Raw genomic sequence first — 25689 nt, 5'->3', positions numbered from 1 at the left:
AAACATCTCAGAATTGCATCTCATGCACCTCACAGAGGTCACCTGAGCAATCTGAACTCTGCTGCCCTCAAAAAATTGAACGCCACTCTTTTTTTTTTTTTTGTTCATGATGATGACAAGCGAGAGCTGTTGATATTATGGCCTGTCCATCTCAAGTAGGTCCATTCTACACATTTTAAATATTGATGCAGGCATGACACAAGGAGTCCTGACTGAATTGAATCTACAGTTATAGTCAGAACTTCGTGAAGGTATACTATGCAGGAGTTGTCTGTTACTGTAAAGTGAAAGTGAAAGACGGCCCCAGACTAACTCTCATTTTGGAACGAGCTTTGTCTGCTTGTTGTTTCGCCTTGCTACATAATTGCATTCTTTCAGCACTGTGTCTGGGATTTTATAGAGTCCCAAGCTCACCTGGGTGCTGTGCCCATGGACCATCCTAAACACAGCAAAATAAGAAGAAAGAAGAATTGCTTCTGTAATAGGAAGATAGGATCTGTCCTAGTTCTGAAACTTAAGATAAGATAAGCAGTTAAGATATTTTTCTTTAATGAGGCCCCAGGTCTAGGTTGGCAGTAGCAGTGAGGTTTAATCAGGTTGGTAGTTGAAGATGAGGATTTGGGCAGATGTCAGTTTTAGGGCTAAACAGAGGTCTAAGCCATAGTGTCTCAATAAAAGATGCAGATAGATGGTGATGCCAGATTCAGGCCTGAGTTCACAGCCAGTGCAGGATGCTAAGCTATAGTATCTCAATTGATCTTTGCAATTAAGGATTCAAGCCCCTCTCTCTTTCCTCTCATTCCTCCTCCCTTTCTTTATAGATCAAACTTGGATCTGTGAAATCACCACACCTGTCAGTACATCAGAGCTAAGGTGCGGGAAACTATTAAGGTGTCCTATGACTGTTGTATGAACATGTATCTATCAATCTATCTCTTCCTCCTTTCTCTCTCTCACTCCATCGCTAACTCCATCCTAACCTAGCAGAAGCACCAGTCATATTGATGAATGAGTCAGGGTTTTGTCACATTAAATTTCACTCTTTTCAATTAAATTATTCCAACTTGCACAGCAGGCAGCTTTAGCTGGCCAGTGCTGAAGGACGCATCAGACAGCAGTGCTAGTGTCTCTGCCAGGCTTCAAGTACACTCAGGTTAATGGCGGGTCAAATAAGCACGGCGGAGACACTGCCTCAGCCTCTTGTCCTCTGTTAAATTTTTCTCAAACCAACTTATGCTGCCTCCCACTCAGAGGCTCTCATTGGCAATCTGCTCTCTCTCCCTCGTCCTGTCTGACTCGCTCTTCCTCTCCACCTTCCCTTTCACTTCACAAGGGCATCCAAATGAAATGAAAGGCTGCTCATGTTTTTCTTCGCCAGGGAAACTCATAATGAACAAGCCAAGTGCTTCTGACAACAAATTGGCTGGCTGGCGGATCAATAGTAGTGACTGATCCTTGGACGTCCCCTCACTCAAAGAGAAAATTAGAGAGACAAACCCTCACAGGATCATTGAGGGGTAGTATGGACCTGTGTGAAAGTGGGAAAACACCTGGACATGGAGCAAACCACAGTGCTTTTTTGATACGAACTGTGACGTCAGTTGGCAGTGAATGTTTGCTCAGATTTGTACTCTCTTATACTTACTTTTTGACAAGACCTTGACTTAAAATCATCGTTTTAGACTGTACTGTATTGAGGCAAAGTTTTTGTATGGCTGCTTGTGTTTTAACTCACTAATTTAACATTTGAGAAGATTATCTTGTTTAATAAAACAAAGAGTTTTGTTGGAAGACGTGTTTATATTCATCCATGAAAGGGATCAAAAAGCAATAAATATTTCAAATGACACCCCTCCCTCCTGCACAATTAGAAAGAAGTGTGATTTCTGTGTCATGCCCTTCCTGTGTATCACAAGGAATTACTATCATGAACTGATGCTCAAATCCATGCAAGGAATCCACACACAAATCCCTTCTCTGTATGTCAAATACAAAAAAAAATATCATTGCATACTTCATTAGAATATTTGTAATTGTAGTTTACTGTCAACAACATCAAAGGTTTACAGAATACAGCTGACAGCAGAGAGAGTAAATTAGAAGAAACCAAAAATAATATATTCATTAAAACGAGTAATTAAGCAAAACACTCGCCCACTGCAGTGCACACATCAATAAATTCGTCATCACGCACCCACTCGCAACGAACCGACACAGGTTGACAAGATGTTCTCAGTGGCTTCACAGTATAACACCAGAAACAAGCACACTTAGCTTTGTTATGTTGTCAGCGGGCTACACCCTTAAGAGCACTACCTGCAGGAGGCTAACAAACAGTCTGGTATATAATTATAACTTGTCCATAATGCAAGAAAGAATCCTTAAATGACCCTAAAACCAGTAACAAATGGTTTTGTTGAAGATTTTCGAAGTTATCTTCCATTTTTTCCACAAGTCATATCTTAATCTACTAGTTATAAACTTTTGTACCTTCACCCTTCTCTGACATTACACCACCTTATTATTACAAAGCTTATCTGGATTCCTATGTCACCGGTCATCTAACAATACGCATGGAACTATTTGAAAATTATCCTGGCCAAATAGTTACGATTCACCATATTATCCCAATATTCATGAAAATATGTTTAAAAGTCTTAAATATGCACTAAAACAGAAGTGAAAGAAACAAATATTTTTATTGCATCACAGATAGGACACACACCTATTTTGGCGAACATCCTTTTTAGTGTAATGGCGTGTTTGAAATGGCATCTTTCAATATGAAATAAGCAAATGCTTGATGGAGACACGATTTTTTAAGGTTGCTGTATGGGCAGCCTGTTTTTGCAGAGTTTCGCCCAGAAGTCTATTTGGGTGCTGCTGGACATGATGTTCACAATTATCCCAATAATGGATATTCACTATGATCAACTAAGCAATTAAACCATATATCATAGCATCCCTATGTAACAAAGAAACGTATAAAAGCAGAACATCAATTATTTGTGCATCTGTGTGAAAATTAGCGTACAAATACAGCATCACACACTCACAACTCGAGTACACTTGAAGTACCTTTTGCTCACAAAAGAGTAGAGCTGAAATGATGGACTGAAAATTAATCTGCAACTTTCAATAATGGATTAATTGTTTGAGCCATTAAAAAAGCTACAATGTTTGTTCTCGCAAATACAACGTAAGGCTTTTCAGAGAAGTCCAAAGGACCAAAAAAATTTTACCTGAATCATCGAGTTGTCTGCTGGAGCAATGGGTGAGAAATATACACATAATATGCACACAAAAATGCACATTCCAATTCATGTTGTGATCGTACAGGCTTCCATGCATACATAAGGATGGAAATCGGAGGCGGTTCCAGTTGGGAGCCGGCTCCAAATTGTCTGACCCATTGGAATCTTATGAATACAGGTTTATCAGTGCCTTTTTTATTAATGCTATGATGTTTTTCTGACAATTGCAAAATAATGACATCAAACATCAATGCGTCTACTCTGCTGAAAACTCGCAACAAGAAGGAGTCATGGCAGAGAGGAGAAAACAGACCAAAGCGTAGCTTCATTTCATGAAGAAAGATGACATCAGTGCGGCGCGTAATGTCTGTAAAATTATTATTTCAAATAAGATTGGAAACACCAGAAATATGCCGAAGCACTTTTCTACGCAACACGGGCTTAAAGTCCAGGAATGCCATGCATTGGTCACTTTATGCATGGATGTCAAGCTTCCCAACCGGGCAGCATGTCTGTTACAGAGGGTAAATACCCTACTTTATAATAATGCTGAAATCCTGTGTAGGCCTACTTTCTTCCACACAGAAAAATGATCAGGACTCAATAAAACAATCGATGAGCAAATTCAGACCGATAAGCAGAAACAATATAGTCAATGGTATCAATAAAAACATATCAACTCCCATCCCTTCACGTACACAACATATTGCTTTTTGCACGTCCATATTCAAACAGCCACCCATCTGAAAATCATTGGCCTCTTTACGCAATATCAAACAAGTTCCAGCCATAAAGAGCCAACTTTTAAAACAAACACACATGCTATCCCTCAAGGTCTGTGGGGCTATTAGTTGCTAGGGAGACAGGTTGTTCACAAAATCAAAGTCCAAACTGAGTTGGTAAACCTCCACACTGTCTCCAGCAACCTCTGGCTGCTCTATGGAAAGCCGGCCAAATCAATCCCATCCCACTGATGACGAATAATGCTGACCATTTGCGGTGGCTCCAGAGGGGTTTGGTGACATGGTCGTAGGTGTTGTGTAACACTGTTTTCTGTTGCAGGATGTTTTTGTTCAAGCTACACGAGTCTGGAGGAGCGGGGCCACGGAGAGCGAGGCCGTGTTGCCTCTACTAAACTAATCATCAACGTGTCAAGCAGCCTCCTTGGAGAGGCTGCCAAACCACAGGGACAGTGTGACAAGTGACAGATCAGAGAGTCGACTGTACAGCTTCTTGTCTCTCCTCTGTTCATCTCAAGTGTGGCGGCGGCCTTGACTTGCCAGCAAACTCAGTGACATCTCACTTCACATGGCATGCCAGATGAGCAACGGGGTCGCAACAGGTCAGATTCTGCCCCATTATCACAGAAGAATAAAAATGGACAGAGAAACAGATGGCAAGAGGAATAGGAGGGAGAAAAGAGGTGACAGAAGGACATGAAAGATGCAAGACAGGATGTGATTGGTAGATGAAAAGAAAAAGAGGAAGTAAACTGAGGAACTAGAACAGGGCGGAGTGCCGGAAAGAAATACGTAAAACTGAGCCCATTTGTCAAAATAGTTCCTTATAGAAAAATAGAACTGGAGTAACTGCATGTCCTCATATTTATTACCATAACTATGAACTGATAAATTATTAATATTATATGTTTTATCCAATATTGGAGATTTGATAAGCTCACTGACAGGAAATTAATAGGCAACTCTTTACACAATTAGTAAAAATGAATGGTTGAAGTTACTTTTTTAAGCGAAAATGCCAAAAATTTTATATTTCCAGACTCTCAAATATAAGAATATCTAAAATACGATAGAATATCTCATAACAAAAATGTCTATAAACTGCATACCGTTGGTTATCTTATTGTTGGTCAAACAAAAGGAGACATTAAATGGCATCACTTTGAGCACTAGGAAATTGTGATGAACATTCACGCTGTGTTTTGATGTTTTTTATTGATTAATTGAGATAGTAATCTGCAGATCAACTAATTATAGAAAAAAAATCATAAAATGATCTGTTAGCTACAGCCCTCATTTGAATGACCAACAAGAGTAGTGATGTATAATTAAGAACAGCTGTTGTTAAACTGGATGACAGTATACATACTGTATGTTAGAAAATTCACCATCTCAGTAACTATGAAGACAGAGCACCACTCTGACTTTACCCAAAGTATCTGCTCTCTAATAAACCTCTTAAGAATAAAAGAACAACACATAATGCCTCATTTAAAATGATTCATCATTGTAGGAGGGATGATGAAAATTACACTCCCCACAAAACAGGTAAAGTGGCTGTTCTCTCTATGTTATCGTCTAAAGACAAAAGTCATTGTGCCAATTTCATGTCTTTTGTGTAATAGTTTTAGTCTGTGGCTCCTGATTTCCCTGGTCTGGAGGGTGTTTAGACATTTTTGAAACTGTTCTTAATCACATGATTTCAATACAATTGTGGAGCGCTCGGTTGAACAATACTCCCTGTATCCCAGAGCTTTTTTGTCTTGCTCAAGATTGCATAGATTGCGTTAGCATGCAGTAGGGGGTCAGTGGAGGCGGAAACACAGTCTGATTTGACTCAGAACAGCAAGCTCTTTTTGGCAGCAAATTCAAATTCAACCCACCACCCAGATGCCTCTTCTTGGTGGTCTGTGTTTACCTCTGTTTAAAAAAAGCCCTCTTATTTAAACTTTGTGCAAGAAATTCAATTCTGATATCAAATATAGCACAGATGGAAGATGCACAGCTCAATACTGCTTTTGAATGCAGATGACATTACATCAGACCATTAAAATAATGGATATTTTTCAGCAGCAGAGAGCCATCTGACTTGAAAACTGACCATGAGTCTTTGGTTGAGGGAGAGTCTGTAGGTTTCAAATGAGAAAAGAGGAAATCCTTGGGAGAGGCTGAGCTCCATCACAGAAACAGCATGTTACGAGGAGCTGTCAGGAAACCACGGAGCGCCCGCTCTCTGCAGAGCTCTGTTGCTCGGGGCAATTCTGTGGGAACCCGGATCTGAACAGAGTTTCATTTTTCTCTTAAATCTGACTGCTTCTCCGAGTTTTGTCTCTGTAAACCAATTCCCTCTGCCTTGATACCATAAATAAAGATGCAACCTTGTGCTTGGTGATTCATTGTGATTTTAGTCTTTCTGTAGCTCTAGGACACGATTACTATGACTCAGTGATAAACCACTGGGCCTCAAAGTTTCAGACACTGGTTTACCGTCCATGTCATCACGGTTTAGGACATCCGCAGTCTTCATTTAGGTTTAATTTTTTAATTTCCATTTGTAAATCAGCACCAGCCGAATCAATAACTTATTAGGTGAGTTCACTGCTCGCAGATGACTTATTTCCCTCTGCTCTGACACTGACAATGGGTTTTACGTGAACTGTGCGCAGCAGCCTCAGGTCTCTAAGCTCAAAGATGTAAGACAGAGATCACCCAGGCAGAGGTGGAACAGGGCTCATGGGAGCTTACAACAGGCCCCGTCTGTGCTGCAGCTGCATGAGCCAACAAAGAGAACCACTGGCCCTCAGGTCTCTGCCGTTGTTTTCACTAGGAGTGTTTTTTTATTAAGTCAGCATTTAGAAATGTTTACTCCCCTTTCCATGTTTGTTTTCATCTCATCTGTGCACCACTGCAGGAGGGTGTGTGGGAGAAGCAGGAGGGTGGAGAAGGTTTGAGATGAGTTTCCTGAACAAATAAGAGGACGGTGAAGTTTAATAAATTACCTGCTGCATCGCACTTTGAAACACTTCAGCAGCTTAAGAGAAAATAAGGCCATAAAACAGACAAATGCACAACCATGCCAATGAGCAAATGTGTATGCCTACATATAAAATCGAAGCATGCCCTTGGATTTGCACGTAGACCACTGATTTATTACAACAAACCAATGTCTACTCGAAACCCAGTACCTCTGGTTGAATTCCTAACTGACTGATTCATTTGCAAGATTTGTAGAAGCCTGAAGAGATAAACCTAACTTATATCCTTCTCCACATGTATCTGCAGGTTTTTAAATGCTGGAAAACCTGTTAGAAATGGGAGACAGACTACGATCCCATTGCCAGTAGACCAGAGCCTTGTACACAGCTCTGCAGCAGACAAGTATGCCTTTCCATTTTGTTTTTTTCTTCTAGTGTGCAACATTCAACATTACAGATAACAGGCTAGCAAGCAGTGGTAAACAGCATAGAGGCCAGTGAAAATGTTACATTGGCTCTATTTCATATCTCTTAGTTATTCAGTCTCTCTCTCAAGTTTGGTGTAGACTAGATTTTGAGCTATGTTTGAGCATTACTTGGACAGAGCAGAAGACATTTTGTGGCTGTGAATCACAGCATTGCACCAGCAAAGGGGCTAAGATTAGCATGTCCATCATCATCACTGCTGACTGGAGCCGATCAGAGCCAGAGCTGATATATACCAGTGACTACTGCAGAGTTGAATGCCGATTGTAACCTTTCCCATTAAAGATAAAAGCCAGATGTCAGTGGGTGTTGGTGGGTTTTTGTCCAGTGGGAAAATGGCTTATTTCACAAGAAAAGAAGATGGGAAAAAGATCTGAAAATACAAACTCTTCATAGCACAAGTATGTTTGCAATATTGTTACAGGGTCAGTTCACCAAAATTGCAAAAAATGTGTTTCCTGTTATCAAATGTTTCAGAGGGAGTATTTCTTTGGCATAAAGACATTACGATGAAGACCGATGTGATCTGTGGATTATTCAGATTATTCAGAAAAACCAAGACATTGTCAATACAGAAAGACATGCTGCTGAGTGAGCGCAATAATATAGAAAAAAAAAATTCACCTCTAATGTACTGTGGTGGTGACAGATATCTCAGGGACAGTTATCTTAGTACCTGGGTACATAAAGCCAAATCTACATGGCTAAATAACCTTTAGTCAACTTGCATACCCTCAGGTTTATCTTACAACTGCTTCCAAGTTGAAAAGCAGTGTGTAGACTCTCAAAGCCTATTAAATGCAGCACTGACACATGCAGTGCACCACATCGGGTGGTTTTGTAGCGGGTGTAGTCTTTACTGATGGACCACAGTTTCCCTCGTCTGCTTAGTCAGATCATTACCCCTGACAACAGCTGTGAGACAAGCAAGCACCTGGGAGAGGGATCTCAGAACAAGGCTGTTGTTGTGTGTTTCAACAATGTATCACAGCCCACCTACAACACCACTGTGGGTGGGAATGAAAAACCAGGGTTACCTTGTGCTAGCCAAAAATTGAGGTGTACTGGTGAAGCTGTATGACAGGAGAGTTCCTGAAAGACAGCACAGGGAGAGTGAGGGAACACACTGGGATAATTCAGCACAACCAACCACCAACCTGCAAATTATACTTCAAAACAAATACTTCTCACCACCTCCCCAGTTCTAAGTGCAGCAAATGGCCAAATGAAGTTGTGCTCTCAGCCTTGGCAGTCCATCAGAAGTGCTGGAGTACCAGTCATGCCTGGTCTCTGGTCCTCTTTTCCCATGAGTTGACAAAAGGAGGCAGGAAGTCTCCAAGGGGCCTGGCTAGACTCTGACCAATGTGGCCTGACTACTGATAGTAGCCAAGATCCGACCAGTTCTCAAGTTGGCAAGGGGGAAACAACAATAAAGCTTCCACTGGACACATAGAGACTAGGAATAAGACTGAGGCCACAGTGAGCTTAAGATCTGACATCCTAACAAACAAATGTCAGTTGTATTACTAAAGCAGACAGAAAGAGAAAGTTGTATTCATTCTAAAGAGGCTGGCCAAAGTTAGAAAACCATAACAGTTCTACTTATAAACCATATTTTGTTTTGATAAGTGATGATTATCAAGACTGTGCAGAGTCCTGCATCGGGTGGGTGTTTTGTCTTAATTTTGTTACTGGGTTCGGTTCTGGGTGATAAAAGAACATGCGAGTTGGACTGTGGGTGTTGGACGATAAATATATTAAAATACAATGAAGAGTAACAATAATTTGAATTAATTCCTAATTTGCTTCAATTACCCTAGTTTTGCTCCTTTTTTGTTCTTGCTTTTCTTTCTTGTTGTTGTTATTGTTGGTATTTTGTTTTGTGACTTTTTGCTTAGTCTAGGAATTTAGCCTGCATGTCATTTGCTTGTGATTATGGCTAGAGGTGGAACTCTGTACAAGCCCGCATGGGCTTCGATCCCCCCTTGCACAGTTGTCTAGTTCAATTGTGCTAAATAAATAAATCAAATCAAATCAAAGTTTCAATGTTTTAATCCTCTGACTGCTGACTGTGTGTCGGCCCTCTCATGTGCAACAGCTGGAATATGAGTGCCGCTTCAATCAGGTGTGTTACTAACAGGCACATTAACTGTGGAGATGTGCATCTCAGTATTATGAGAATAAGCATAAAATGTTTATTTAAACTGTATTTCCTGCATTACCTTCATTTTACAATATATTATCTTAGTTCCACATGTGTGAAATGGCCCAAAACGATAACTCTGAACTTGCTGCCGAACCAAATTATTGGAACAACCCATGGTTATCATAAGATTTGTGGTTTCAGGGTGGGACGTGGACCTTGTGTCAGCAGGTCAGGCCAGGTTGCAGAACTAATTGGCAGGGCTTGACGCTAACTGTTTTCCCAAGGAGCACATGTGCTCCTAAGTTGAAAAAGTAAGGAGCGCACAAAGAACTTTAGGGGCACAAAGTAAATGGGGGGGGGGGGGGGGGGGGCCTGGTCCTGGGTTTTACTCAGCATCAATAAGTGATTAACATAGGGGGGATCAAAATAAAATAAATAAATGAAATAAAATCAACCAGCCACCCTCCTCCCCTGACAAGTTCCTTCATAAGTAACGAACAGTCCCTAAAGTTTCTCTGATACGACACATACTGTGTGCCACCATGGCTCAGGTGTTCAGGTACTTTTGGGCAGTCATGACAACAAGTTATTCACCTGGACCCGGACTTCTTCGCTGGTAAGCCGTTAGAATGCGGCGCCGTATTTGACAGGAATACGTATTCCTGTCCGTGTCTGTGACCCCCGTTCAACCCACAACCGACAGGATTTGCCGTTACTGTTTATCGCCACACTGCCGACATTTCACTCTGTCCATCACCGCACACTGTTTGATTGTGTTATCAAAACACGCCGCTATTATTCGGCCTTGCTTTTCACTTATTCCACCGAATACCGAATGTGGTTTTTTTTTTTTCAATATTCGGCCGAATATATTCGGTGCATCCCTAAATAGGAGCCTTCCCCCACTCCCCTCACCGCTGCTCTCCTCACTATACTGGCTGCTGCGCTGTGCAAGTGCACAGATGTCTCAGAGTGGTGGTGGTGGTGCATTTGCAAAAATGTTTTGAAGGAGCAGCAGCGGCGACATGCCTATTTTTTGTCGCAAATGCGAGTGAAACGCTCGCACTGTCGAGCCCTGATTGGTCCTATGCGCCGGTGGCTGGGTATTGCACATAGCCGTTTCAGTTCATTAGATGTTCTTGACAATCTGATGCATGCAGGACTCTGCTGTGTAGTGTGTTTATAACACATAAACCAGGATGGCATGATACACAGAAGTCTAGGATTAAAATTCTATGCTTCTAAACTAAGTATAAAAAATGTCTCAGAACTCTCACAATTAAATCAAAGATGTTATGTGGCCTTTCTGTGTAGAGTTTGCATGCTCTCGTCTAAATCTGTTGCTAAGTCTTCACAGTCAGTTAGAAATTTTAAAGTCTCCTCATGAGTCAGACCAGAGAATTTCAATACAAAGCTGTTGAGATTTGTGTTTAGCTTAAATTCTTATTCAGTGTGGCAGCACTGCATTTCAATGTAGGGAGGGTTGTGTACTTGATGTGGGAGGAATTACATGTGAGCCCTTTAGATGCTGTGTTTTGCTCAGTCTTTCTGTTCCTCTGGCACTGCAGCATGTGAGCAGTTCAGACCCCAAACATAAGGAGTTCCACTGACTCAGCAGGAACATCAGTCGGTTTATCAAGTGGAAACGCATTACAGAACATCATTCACCATTTACCCTTAATGGCAAATCCCTTAATGCTGCTACTGTAAGAGTATCATTAGAACAATGCGCAGACTGAGAGACGGAGAGCTCTGTGGGTTTATGTGAGCTGTATTAAGACACATGCAGGTACACAAATTCCTCATCCATTTTGCCACTGCATCAATAGATCACACTGACACAGGGACACTTAGTCACTTCAGTCCTGGGTTCATGGGAGCATGCTGACAGCAGCAGGTGAAAGGCAGCCCACATGGGGATGGAGAATCACCACAGGATGACGGATGGTCAGTCACTTATCATGAGACCATGGTGGGCGTGTGTTTGTGTTACCCAGGCTACGCTGAATACTAGAGACAGCTTCAGAAACGCATCACTCTCTGGGAGCCTCAAACAACAACTGGCTTGACTCTGTCCTTGCTGCGAGCACACACACTTTAATGTACACACAGACACAAGATCAAAAGCAGATGTGATAAAACCGTTTTGGAGAGTTTGACCTGCTGCAGCCTGTGTTTAGGCCTTCAGGTCGGTTTTCCTCCTGCCAGATCCCACTGAGCTGAAGCAGATAGTGAAGATTGGGGATGATGGCCCCTGCGGGTCAGTACTCACCACTGTAGAAACGGATCAAACAGCTGAGGTCTGAGTTGGCTGCTTCTTGCTGCACTCGTACAGGCTCTGCATAGCCCATTGCTGCCAGGTAGTCGAACACCATCTGGAGTGGACGCTCAGAGGGGTCCAGCCTCCTACAGGACATAAGACAGGAGAAATGGTGTAACAATGCCCGCCACAAATTAGTTATACCAGTGTCTTTCGCTGAGTATAAGGGTGGGACACATACACTGAAGCGTTAACATCAAACTAAAGGTGGACTGTTTTCTCTAGTCTAGAGAGACTCTAAAGGCCAATTTCCACCAGATGCGTGTTGGTTGCGTCTCCGCTCCGGCACGGCAGCGGAGCCGATAGGATTCCATTCTAGTCAATGTGTGTGTTTCCATCGGCTGCGGCTGTGCTGCGTTCCGGCTCCGTCTCAGCTCCGGCACTCCAGAGCCCTCCGCAACAGATACGCAGGACTTCTATTTTTGCCGGACGCCGGAGCACAACGCAGCAATTCAGCACAGAGCAGATTGTGCGTGGCAGGAAGTCGTGCACAGAAGCACGATAAAACATCCGGTTAATTTTCAAAATAAAATACACAGTGTTCACAGCGGATCATATTTCCCTGCACTACACCTTAAAAACTACATAATGGCCAGAGGCAGGCCTGAAGTCAACAGGTCAGAGGTTTTCAGACGTCATTTCACCCCGTGAACACCATGGACGAGGAGATATTGATCATGGCAGTGCACCAAGATGTCTTCCGGCGGAGCTGCACCGCACCGCACAGCAAACGCAGCCGGTGGGTATTGACAGACGGCGGAGAATGCAGCGGATAACCAGCGCTGCCGTTCCGCAACGGACACGCATCCAGTGGAAATCCGGCGTAACCCCTGAGAGAAAAACTCCAAAGGTATAAATATACAGCACATCAAATATGAATATACAGCACTACAAATTTTAAAAGCTTTAATGGCAGATGACCTGGCCCAGCTGAAAGCACCACTGCCACAAACTGAACCATGGTTCCTGTGGTGGTAAGTGCTGTTTTTGGTGTTTGGTGGAGTTTTGTTAAAATAAGAAATGCCCAGAGAGGTTTGACAGAGCTTTGGGTAGTCATTCGGAACCACAAACTTACCAAACCAGAAACTGGAAAAATGCACTTGTGCAAAATCCCAAGAAGTGATTGGTACTGCTTCTGCAACTTCAATAGTTTGGGTCTGCACAACAGTAGATAAATGAGTAATCACTGCATTGCATTTGCACCCCTCAGGATATTTCACATAATTGGAAAAACTGCATTTCTCACTATGATTAGTAAAAAGAACTAAACTAGGAACATATTCATACTTATTTTCTCAAGTAAAACCCAAATGAATCTGTTGAAATTACAAATCATTTTTCCTCTAACTCTGCCTTTGACTTAAACTGAAGAAATCATCTCGGTCTATAAGTAATCACTTTAAGGTCTCTTCCCACTGATACCTAACAGGATGAATGTCAGCCCTGAAATCCGTTACCCAGTCTGATACAAGCAGCCTTTCATATGAATGCTTACTGTCTGGCTGCATGATGGACCTCACATTTTTGCTTCCAATCTGATCAGCTGGAAATAGGCCAAACAAAGTCCTGGGTTTTACTCATGCTCATTCATTTCCCGAAAAGCTGATAATTGTTTTGACTGATAGCCTGAGCCATCCACTTTTATGACTTCAAATGCATTTTCAATTTGTGGTGTTATACTATAAAGATGACGATCTTAGTAAAGCTTGGATGGCTGATTCGAGTTTTTTACAAATACATCAGTATCTGTACACGTGATGACTGACAGAAAAAAACTTGAATAATAGAGTAACATTTACAGTAAATGAGAGAGATGCTTACATTTTCAAACATCACTGACACACCCTAGGCACAGTTGGCAAACAAATATCAGTACCCATGCCCAATTCAAAGACCACTTCCTTCTGTCAGCCTATATCAGGGTTCTTCAATATTCTTCTATATTTGTCCAAGGGCCAGAACTTTTCAAGCAGACACTGTGGGGGCCAGGGCTTTCAAATAGAAATAGTTATGAGTTTGTGAGTTTGTCCCTATTCTTGCATGACGATATTTGCCCGGGACCAGAACCTTGAATCCATCCACTCCACTGAGTTGAGACTGGGACAGTTTGATAAAGAGCGTAAGTGACAGAGAGAGGAAGAGCAAGTGGAGGGTGGACTATTGCAGCATTGTTTCTGTAAGTTCAGCTATTACTAACTTACTCTGAATGTTGCTTTGTCACTTTTTGATGCATCACTACTCTTCGCTAACAATAAGCTGGCAAATGGAATTATGACGTCTAGTACTCACAGGTGGAGTTGTTTTCGAGGTTGCTTAATTATAGTAGGAAAAAAATGCTAGATATCCTAAAACAGGAAAACGTTTTTTTCCTCCTCACATTTTTTAATTGATTGATATTCTGCAGGCCGCATATGGCCCATGGGCCGCCAGCGGACGATCACTGGCCAATATGATTTGCTGGATCATGTTATCTGATTTCAGACAACTGTGGCTGCAACACATCAATGCAGGATTTAGGTAGCTTCTAGCAAGCACTGAGAGGAGGACGACTGACAGTCCCTGTTGACCATTCACACTGATGCTTACACTTAACACAGATGTGCCTCATTTATTCGCAAATCCTCCAACCTTGGGCAATGCAGCAAGAAGCTGTTAAATCTCTGTCAAATGCCACCCAGCGGGTTCATCCGTCCTCAGGGTGGAAGGTATGATAATGTGTCCCTGGGATTACTGTAGGCATACCCCAGTAGCCCATGTAACAGAGACAGGTGAGCTTTACAGAACCAATGATGTGTATTCACACAGGTGTTTTCACTTATTTGGCTAATTATACGTCTCTGAACTGTGTGTGTACAGATAGTGGTTGATTGACACTTTCTTTACAACTTTCCAATTATTATTAGTTTGTGCTAGTAATTCCCAGCGTTGTTCCACTCAACATCAATCTGAGTAGATGTCTAATCAGCCAAAATAAACGAAAACACCCATTTTCAGTGTGTGTTTCAGGGTGCGCCAAAACTGACTCGGTTTAAAAGAACAAAGAGGATCGGAGAAGTATGTTTTAATTTCATGAGGGTGTGTTTTAAATTTTATTAGCTGGCAGAAGATGTGATGCCTCAGCAATCACAGATCATTTAGCAAGGTTTTCAGTTTCTTACGATAGAGACCAAGTGTTGAAAGAAGAAGGCTGTTGTTTGCAAAGGAAGCAGAGCATCCCCAACTGTGTAAATGTATTAACTAGCTGCTATCCTTGCACTGTATTGGCAGGTACCTCCTGTGAAAATCAATAACCAGACCATAATGGAGCAAAGCTTACAATTTTCAATCCAAATCACAATACTTGTGGGTAAACATGGTTTTCTAAAAAACAGCTACAGTAGGTGGTTGGTTGGTGCTTAATGCTATGATGTGCATGTCTATGAAAGCTAATCTTAGCCACATATCAGACCAACATATATTCAACCAAAATCTTGCAGTTACTGCAGATTAAAGTTTTGAAGTCAAAGGAAATGCAACATGTAATTACCAAATAAAACATCGTCAATCAGCTGTTTGTTGTTGCACACATTCACAATGCCCAATCTGTTCTAACCCCAACCCTTATCCAACAGCACTTCTACCCAGCCTCTACCCTTCACCTTGTCAGTGGTGAGCCCACAAGATAGCCCTGCATCACTTCATTGGCCTGTGCCTGATCAAGCTACAGGGGCAGTCACCTAACCTGACTCCTGTAGCTAGCACTGTGTCCTGATCCTGTGTGAGGTTCTATCTGATCTTTCAGGACCAATTACAGGGGTATGCTTGAATTGCAGTTGGTCTGGTCTCTCACCATGCAGATTGCAGATACAAGCAGACGAGATGAGATTTCTCTGCAGGGCGACTGGCCTCACTTAACATTTGAGAGTGAGGAGCTCAGTGCTTTGGGACGCCCATGATATCAAGCCTCTAACTCCTCTCAGAGGAGTCAGTTGAGAAGTCTGGGCGCCTCCTTTTGGAAGTGTCCTGGGTATGACAAACTGGGAGGAAACCCCGGGCATACCCAGAACATATCGGAGGGATTACATATCTCATCTGTCATGGGAGCACTTAGGGATCCCCAAGGAAGAGCCTGTTGCTGGGAAAAAGAACACCGGCCAGCTCTGCTCACCCTGTTGGCACTGTGACCCTGACCAGGATAAGTGGCTCAAAAATGGATGAATGGAAGAATGGATGTCTTCCATCAACTCCATTGCCTCAGTAAATTTATCTTAAAAGGGAGTTTGTCCGACTGAAAATACAATGTTCCCTAAGCAGGAAAAAACCCAGACCACGTCTTCCTGTAAGCAGCACATTACTACAAGCTATAATAAGAAAATCACTAAAAAAAAGCTTCCATCCTTTCCATCATGTCCTTACTTATAAACCTTTCTTCAGTGCTTGTCTCAACACTGTCGACAGCTTTGTATGTTTCAGTCATTCATTTATACAGTGCACACATCTATTATCAATCACGGGTATCAAACCTATTACACATAGAACATTTATCTATAGAGTACCTAAAAATGATTTACATGAAGGAGGGAAAACATAGGATTAGAAGCCCATTTAAGCTCAAACATAAATGGAGTCCTAGCTCATTTAAATTCAATGCATTTAATGCAACCTTGACTTGATTTTACTGTATGTGCTGTCTCTCTGGAGGAATGGAATTTCCCTCTACATAAACAGAAATCATGATTTTCTTAAGTCGCCAATGCCGTTTTGGGGACTTTAATATTACATTTAAATCCACCTGGTTGTACTCGCTGGCTGTACTGCAGGAATGTAAACTGAACCAACACAGCCAATCCACAGGCTTACCAAAAGCCTTTCATTTATTACCAGCCTGCACTACTCTACAATGCCTACAGCTTTAATCAGCATAGATATAATGAAGTTGGTTCACATGCTGTTTGTTGATCACACCACTGGCTACCAGCCTATAAAGTTATTAATAACCTCCAGTCATGATTCCAGCACAATATCTGCAGCACATCCGTGGCATGATCTCCCAGCCGTTAATACTACAAGCACAGTCATTTATGATTCTCCACTAAAAATGTGCCTACTAGCATTTTTGCTGGTACCCCATGTCTTGCAAGATTAGATCTCAATATCCCACATCGTTAAAATAATCTGAACAGACAGTAAGGCTCACAAAGAATATGCCCTATGCCTCCATGATTCAAGCTATAGCTGGGTTTTTTTAGACTCTGCTGTCTAATATCTACACATAAGTTTTCCCACGAACAGCCCAGATTCCTTCCTGGTCACGGATCAGTGAACCAGCGTTTTATCCTTTCACAGATAATCAAGGGGTCATTTGCTATTTCTGTCTGCATACGTACGTCTCATAGAGCTGACAGAGGCGTACAATCATGTTCCCTGAGGGTATCCTGACTGAGGTGCTGTGGGAGTATGGGATGTTCGAGAAACTGTAGCAGGTCCTCAGTGCTGTGTTTGCTTTCTTTGCTTTGAGTCAAGCTTAATTAAGATGACAGTCTGTGTGTGGTTTTCATGGACATGATATCAAGTAAAACCAAGGCCTGGTATAGTTCTTATATCATATAAGTAAAGAAGAGATGTGGACATTTATTTAAAACTGCATTGCCTCTAAATTGCTTTTATTACTGTTGTTGTTACTGTACATCATTATACCCATTTTAGCTGTGTTTGTGTGTCTGATGGAGGAGAAGTGCTTCCATTTTAACCTATGCAACGGTCTAAACCAGTTGTACAACATCTTGTGTTTCACTTGCACTATCCTCGCGTAACTGCAACCCAAAGCATCTTTTTAAGCTTCAGGTCATTTATTTCTTTCACTTTCTTGTATTTCCATGTTCGTACGTGATAAATACATAAAGCTGTGAGCTGTGATGCTTCGGCGTGCGCAGCATTACAGTACTGACAAGACCTAATGAAGGCACTGATGAAGCACCGCAGCTGTTGGATGTTGGATGCATGTGTTGACCCATTCAGAGCGACTGAGGCAGGTTTAAACCGCATCGCTGTGTTGCTCTAAAAGGAGCATAGTGTATTTGGAATATCCTGAGATGACCTCTGACCAACAAAGGCCTCCAAACTACAGTTGGTCTCTCAACAGCCATCCAAACCTTTTAGGATATTTTAGGCCAAACAGCTCAAACGCAAAGGACACATTTGTCTAAATGAAAATTATAAGGTATAACTTAACTCTGATGACTCATCTTAGTGTTTATTTACCTGACTAGGTCTCCATGCAGCTGAACATAGAGTCCCTTTCCATCTCTTTGAGCACACAGTTCCTCCACTGTGGTACTGGTGGAGCAGAGCACCAACTGCAGGTCTGTCTGAGGGGTGGAGGAGGCCTGTGGGCCAGAGGCAGGTGGCTGGGGGTCCACTGTCCCCCCATATAGACACACACAGCCACGCTGGGTGTCCCCCTTTAACCAGTCCCGCTCTCTTGATCCAAATCTGGTCTTTCTCGTCACACAGCCACGACTCCCATTCCGCTTCATGTTGCGCTGCTGACACAGAGAGATTCATTTTAACACACAGATTGACATCAGATCCATATCAGCATGTTTAACAGCCTCAGGCTGCCTAAATAACATGAGGGTGGTCCAAAATGTACTGCTGACCCTCCCAGAGGTGCTATGGGCTTACTACAACACAACATTTGTGCTGATAGTTACCAACTGGACTATCTCAATGGTCTAACTCTCATAAAGTCTGGTTTTAGAGCTTTTTAGGTCAGTACTGGAACATAAAATGTTAACAAACTAAAATTGGGACAAACATGAAACATGCTGAAAGAGTATAAGTGTCCAGATGCTACAAAAGGAATAGAGAAATTTCAACTATGGAGACATCAGACTGCTCAACTACAGCCTCAGACAGAGGGAGGGCAATACAGATTTCATCCTGGTTGCATGGACCAGTTTTTATTTTCTTGTTGTTACAGATATGCTCTGCAAGATTTTCCTAAAAACAATGTATGGACTCATACAGGAGTAAACTCTCTCAATCATCACTTACAACCCACTAAAAGTGTGTTGCGGTATATTTATCTGCACAGACTCTGCCGTGTTCCTGTATTTTCTTAATTTCTTCTTGTTTTCTGTGTTCGGCACATTTATGGGCGTGTACCCCATAAGATTAGAGTAACCTACAATCCTGCAGAGTATACCTTTAATGAAAAGGTCATCAAAATGTGTTAATTCTTTTTAGCAGCATTTAGTTGACTGCAACCACATTTCCTGATATCCACTTGATGCTATGAGAGTCTATGCTTTAAAAGTCCTGTAGAGGCCCACATTTCTATCTGTATACAACTGAAATGAGAACTATGCTGTCAAGTTTAAGTGAAGGTGACACTGCTGGAAATTGGTGCAGTTGTATTTGTAGTCGTGAAGGAGTACCCCTCCCCCTACACTGTAATCAATGTTCTGTAATCAATATTGAGTTATTAGCAAGTACGTAGCTAGTAATTCCAGTCATTACACCAAGGAGACTTGCAAGTGTTTTCCTTTGTAGACTCAACTCTACTGAACTCTACATCTCCCGAGCAGCTTCTCTCTGTTGCAGCAGCATTGACTGTAATCTTAAATGTTTTCTTCAATGTTACCTGTCTTACTGAGGGTAGACCCTGTGACTGCATTACTAACAGGAACCAGAATGTCATGCTGTTGTTTGCTCTCACCCTAATCACTTGTGGTAATGTTAGCCGGATGTGCACTAGCCTAATGTCTTTCCTGAAAATTACGCTATCATGCTATTAAATCTAAATTTGAGATTAATGATAACTAAGTGGTAAAATGATAAAGCTGCTCTTGATGGACTACCATTCACGGGCACAACAAAGGCATTACAACATGTCACTTGGTCCAAGAGGTAAAGATATGTAATCACTGGTCTGACTCTGGATGTAGGCTCTGCAGTACATACACTCATAGAGACCCACAAAAACCACACACCCTCTGCTACAGGTGGAGTTTTTCAAGGATGCACTATGACCTCACATCTATTCAGTTAATTCATAGGCAGGATATGACAGCACAAGTCTGGAGAGCATCCAGTTTGGTGGCTTAAAGGTGTCACCAATATTGTTTGAAAACGTTGTCATCTTCACCTCATTCAATTGTGACATCCAGTAAGCCTTGAAACATTTTGCTGCTGAGTGTTAAGGAAGAGTAGCTCAGAATAAAACCAAGGGTCTCTCTGGAAATTGTCAAAAGAAGAGCTCAGTGAGTAAAGGAAAGATCTGCTGGACCACCAGTTACAGTGGCTGCTGTAGTGTGGGCTTGGTGATACCAGAATTTCTCAACAGGAAGTGGGGGACATACTGTTTCCTATATTGTTAAAACAGAGGCTGAAAAAAATTAGATCAAATGGTAAAACTAAGCAGTGCTGATCTATTGTGAACCAAGATTCTGTCACTGTGGTGACTATTTTTCACCTAAATATTGTCAAAAACATATTTCAGTTTACCATTTCATTGTAATTTAAGAAGGCTTGTTATCTGCCGGCCGCCATATTGTTTCCTGTGTCAAAACAGACTAGCTGGCATTATGGCACCCACCAGCTGCAGCGTTGGGTGCATTCTGGTAGTTGTAGGTTTTCTACCTTTTGGGCAAAGCAAATGTCACAGCCCTTTCCTGCTGTGACATACTTTTTTATACTTCTTAACATATCTTCTAATTTTTTTATCTCTTTTAACTGCTTCTTACAGTCTTTATCAACAAATTGAGTTTGCTCAGTTAAGTAAAGTGAACCTTGAGTTAACATTATTTTATTAAACTTCTACTTCCAAGTCAAAAAAACCCTTTCACTCCTTACATAGGTCATTACAGAAGCAGTATTAATCCAGAGGTTAGGGAGGGGGGATGTAACCATAGAGAGGTTAGCTTGAATTCCACACCTGTTGAAAAAACTGAGTCCACAGTGAAAGTGAGCTGCCATACTCTTTCCTCATCAGCAACTGTCAAGGTGTGTCTGAGTGAAGCACTGAACCACTGCTTACTGCTGTGGAATCACTCAGTGGTCATTCCAGTCGACTACAGATATACTGGGCAGCTCCCAGGTGGGGATATGTGTCGCTGTGTGAATGTGAAAAAGGGCTGCGCTGAATAAGAGCATGCATATTCAGCCTCTCTCAGAGGTAGGTCTCTCATGAGTAGGTAAAGATTAGATAAATATACTGCATGTGAAATGAAATACAGATTTGTCAATGAATGATGGCTGACCTGGCTCAGTTTTAGTTTGTCCCTTGTAGACTTCATGATGATACAGTATGTAACCGTAACACAAACTGTATCCTGTGCTTTAGCAAATCAACAACCATGCCCATATCTTAGCAAACCAGTCAGAAAGATAGGGTTTAGATGTTTTCCCTGATTTAATTAACACACCCCGGTGCATTTCCTTACTGATACTCAAAAAGACTTGATTATCTATTTCATGTTGATGTTAACAGGCATGAAAAAAGACTAAGCATTGCCCACACATGCTAACTTAATTATAGGTGAATTGTTCTGCAGACAATATCTGTTGGCAGACACATCATAGGACTTAATCAAATCTGAGGCTGAGGACGGATCAACGTTTTACTTACAGTATTATGCACTTTTTAACAAGGTGACCTATCTTATTTTATGATTTTGATGTGCACTCCTCAAATACAATATCTGAGTAATGCATACACATTAATTGAATGGCACAGCTGAGATTCTGTGTGTATGTTTGTCGTTGCCTTGTGAGCAGCTTCCTCAGGGACTTGTGTGTTATTACACATGATGTGTCTTGCCCTAAAATGTCATAGAATAACTGTTCAGCAGTGGGCCTTCCTATAAAAGCTCTTACAGCCTACAGTGTGTGTACGTGGGTTATGTGTGCGTGTGGTTTGTGGATGTTAATTGGCTCTGGTACATTCCTCACTGAGTGGCAATCATCCACAGATCAATCATCAACCAGAGAATATCAATCACTGGATATCACAGCCATTACATAATATTACAATGATGCGTTTTTATTCTCGTGCACTTTGCCCTGTTTGAATCACCAGCTACAATGTAAGAAAAACCCTGACATGTAATACAATATAGAGATATTTGCTGAGCACTTTGTTTGAATCACCTCCTGCACCACAGGAAAATAAATCCTCTCGTTATGACTTGCCTTTAGCACTCGGATCCCCGTTGCAGCATGAGCTCCCGGACCACTGCGGCTGCCGCGACCTGCAGTCTGATTCAGTCCCGCTTGGTGTACCACCGTGTCCGGCTGCCTGTCTATGCAAGCCCCGTTATCTCCGACATCACCTCCTTTCTTGATGCCCGTTTGGGTGTTAGTCGCCACGACCGCTGTGTGATTATCCTCGTCCTCCATCGCCATGTATGATCCCTATTAACAGCGACAAAAACCAAAAAGTGCCGTCCCGGTGCGCGACTGGCAAATTCCCACGGAGAGGTGAAAATTCATCCCGTGTCGGTGCAGCGACGCCATATCCAAACTGAATCTGACTGCTGTCAGATAGGCCTGCTGGAGAGCTGATCAATAAACATTAAATGGGCGGGTTAAGGGTATTCATTATTCAGCAGCCACTGCCCCTCTCTGAGGGAAGAGGCGTATTATATTAACCATAAGGAAAGTCCTTTACCACTTGATGCAGCTCACAACGAGAAATCACGATATGTCCTTGGAGGGCGTGTTTTTGGTACTCACAGCCTTAACCCATCGAGTTTTTGGATTGTATCTGTTTATATGAATATCTCATATTATCATATTATTATTATTATTATATTATTCATAATATTTCATGGTACACTGGGTATTGCCTTAATATAATAACATTCAGAAATATTTTCTCATAAGTCTCATAACCTCTCTAAATACACTTGGCTTACCAAGGCAAATGATTTACAGTTAACATTACTTAATAGTTTACTTGTCGGCTCACTGGAAGTGGAAAAACTCAACCTTTATTAACAACTCCACTAACTGAGATTCTTTTCAACCTGGCAACCTAAGTAATGGCAGCTAAATTAGCTCCTCTGGATTACAGGTGAATTATAAAGCATTAAATTTAAATAAATAAATAAATAAAATAAAGTCCTTAATGAAGAGTGCCCTCTTAGAAAATATATAGGATATACAAGATTTATGAAATTAAATTGTGGGTCATCATTTAAACGAGTTCTTTAAGGCGAAATGTTAGCTAACATTAAGCTAACTGCCAAAGTAGCTAGCTAGCTAGCTAAATTAGCTAATGTTGGTTTAGCTACAAAACAAACCTTTTATGTTTGTTTTTGCTAACACCATACAGCCATTAGCTTACATTCAAACTCATTATCTTAGTCTTCTTTTTGTATCCCTTTACACATAGATATGTTTCATTAAACAACTTAAGCGATTAACAACATTAACATCATGACTTGGCTAATTTAGCTAATTTAGCTTTAGCTAATTTAATGGCTAATGTCTGTAACGCTAGCTTTAATATAGCTAAAATACATAGCTAGCATAAGCATGAATTTTAGTTACAAATTTGCACTTCACTTTATTTATTTTACATACCTTTGTTACACTTGGCTCTGGTGGGGCTAACAGTGCAGCCAATATCATGTTGGAGGATGTCTATTCTCCTGTTTAATGGGTAAATAATTTGGGAGGTTCAACTACTGAAGACACACAGGCAAAAATGCAGGGGTATGTCTGTTGTCAGAGGACCATCAATGGTGGACTACTAACCTCCTCAGCTGCCCCTAAGGTTCACTGAGTAGCAATTATTCTGCGATAATTTGATTAATTGCAAATGTGCTTTGTGAATTGCACCACTAACACAAAATAAAGGGAACGGGTAGGGGGAAGTGGCTCCTGCAATATGCCTGTTTGGTAGAGGGACCCTGTTTCACAATCTAATTCTTTTACCTTCAAAATGTCAATTAATATTAATCTTAGATGGGAGATGTTTCTGTAATGTGTATTTAAATTATTATTGTATTTATGTATTCCAAACCATGGTCCAATAAACTAAGTGGATTAATCAAGAGTCAGGGACTCCCAGAGACACACCTGCTCATAATTAACTTTAATTCAGAATTCTCAGCTTAATTAAGGAGTACCAGTAGACTATTCTTCACAGCAGATAAGTTGGAGTGTAGGTGATATTAATAATAACACTGGCGGCTCTGTTCTGTTCAAGTGTCCCAGTGTGCCGTGACAGTGTGACAGCAGCATTTACAATGTCAGGACCCTGAAACTGAAGCAGCTGAATGGAATTCAGCCATTACTCCTGTTTTTACCATGTTTACCCTATGTTTGTCTAACTGTGTCAGAAAATATATATGTCAGACACTTAACCATACTAAGCCTTTTCATATGTCCCAACTCACTCTCTGTAGCTGCACACACAGTTAGACAAATAAAGTTGTGTTCCCACAGGGGCCCTTCATGCTAAAAGTTTAATCTGCTTTTTTGTGATGTTATTAGATGCTTACAGTTTTCCTCGTTTGCTTGGGCACATTTGTTCACTCAGGCCTAAACTGAAAGGTGCAGGTTTGCAAAATGCGCTAACACTGATGAAAATACTAAAAACACTCAACAAAAGCAAATATTTCCATCAGCAACAAAACATATGGTCAAATTAATATAGTTTCTCAATCAATTATTACACAATGGACATAATGTGCTATATGACTGTGCCATTTGTTGATAGTTTACATATAGTTTGTGCCAAAAAACTCAAGTAAGCATACCAAAGCATGGATTATATTATTAACTCTAAAGATGATTTTACTAGAGATAACCGTACTGCACTTTGCACCTTTACTTCTTACAATTTTTAAAGGTGCCCTGTTGAAATACCGTAAAAAAGGGAGACATTTTCTAAGAAAGTTTTCTCCTGTTTTACTACATTTGTTTTTCATTTTATGTGCCGTCAGCCTCTCTTTAATCCGTGTTTGCAAATATCAACCCAGAGGCATGCATCTTTTATAGATGGATAAGGACTGACTGCTGATTAGAGTTGTGCTCGAGAGTTTCACATTAGTGCATTAGAGATTCATAATGACTACACAAGTAATTTTTATCAGGTGTAAATGCATGTTTTCATTTTGTTTAGCACAGTTAATCCATTAGAGTTTTGGGTCTTTCTATAAGATTTGTCTGTTAACTGGTTTGTAAAGGGCTGTGAAAATGTGTGAAACCAATGAAAAGTGTTAACACATTTGCAAGAGGAGACTTCTGCTGTGCTAAGAAGGTGATGATGACGATCAAGAGGATCCAAGTTTAATTTAGCGTGTCTTAGCAATCAAGAAAAACTATAAAAGCAGCTGCATGGCTGCTGGTTGCTCATTTAACATGATATACTGATATTTTCTGATAGAAGTCATAATGTAGAAATAAAAGACAACATTATTACAAGTAATTATCATGTACCGTACACATTTGTTCTTTGAGAGATATAGTCTATCCCATGATAACAGAAAAAACTGTTGAGCTAGAGTTAAACAAGATCATATAATCATCCAATATTGTACCAATTTAATACAATATCTGTATAAATATCCTGCTGAGACCTGAACTTCTGTTTGGTATGCATTTTTCATTTTTCCTAGCTATTTGGCTTGGTTAGCATTGCCGCTTCACAGCAACTGGGTTGATTGTATGAACCCAGGGTGGGGGAGCCTTTCTGTGTGGAGTTTGCATGTTCTCCCCATGTCAGTGTGGGTTTTCTCTGGGTACTCCAGCTTCCTCCCACAGTCTAAAGACATTA

The 25689-nt window shown here is 41.2% G+C and overlaps 1 protein-coding gene across 3 annotated transcripts in view; it reads right to left on the bottom strand.

The window, feature by feature from the left end:
• phlpp2 (PH domain and leucine rich repeat protein phosphatase 2) overlaps positions 1 to 23551 on the bottom strand; it is a 52991-nt gene extending 29440 nt beyond the window's left edge. The window contains exons 1-4 of one of the 3 annotated variants that reach the window (XM_049600893.1): positions 23490 to 23551; positions 22095 to 22462; positions 18162 to 18445; positions 11874 to 12007 (exon numbers count right to left, since the gene is read on the bottom strand). In XM_049600893.1, coding sequence (XP_049456850.1) covers positions 11874 to 12007; positions 18162 to 18445; positions 22095 to 22307 — 631 coding nt within the window. In that variant the 5' untranslated portion in view covers positions 22308 to 22462; positions 23490 to 23551. Of the gene's footprint in view, positions 1 to 11873; positions 12008 to 18161; positions 18446 to 22094; positions 22570 to 23489 lie in introns of those variants that run through there. The other 2 variants (XM_049600884.1, XM_049600901.1) reach the window with 2 other exon arrangements.
• Positions 23552 to 25689: the final 2138 nt, after the last annotated feature.

This window comes from Epinephelus fuscoguttatus, linkage group LG2, assembly GCF_011397635.1.
Source record: "Epinephelus fuscoguttatus linkage group LG2, E.fuscoguttatus.final_Chr_v1".
Taxonomy (NCBI): domain Eukaryota; kingdom Metazoa; phylum Chordata; class Actinopteri; order Perciformes; family Serranidae; genus Epinephelus; species Epinephelus fuscoguttatus.
This window is presented reverse-complemented; position numbering and strand designations above follow the sequence as displayed.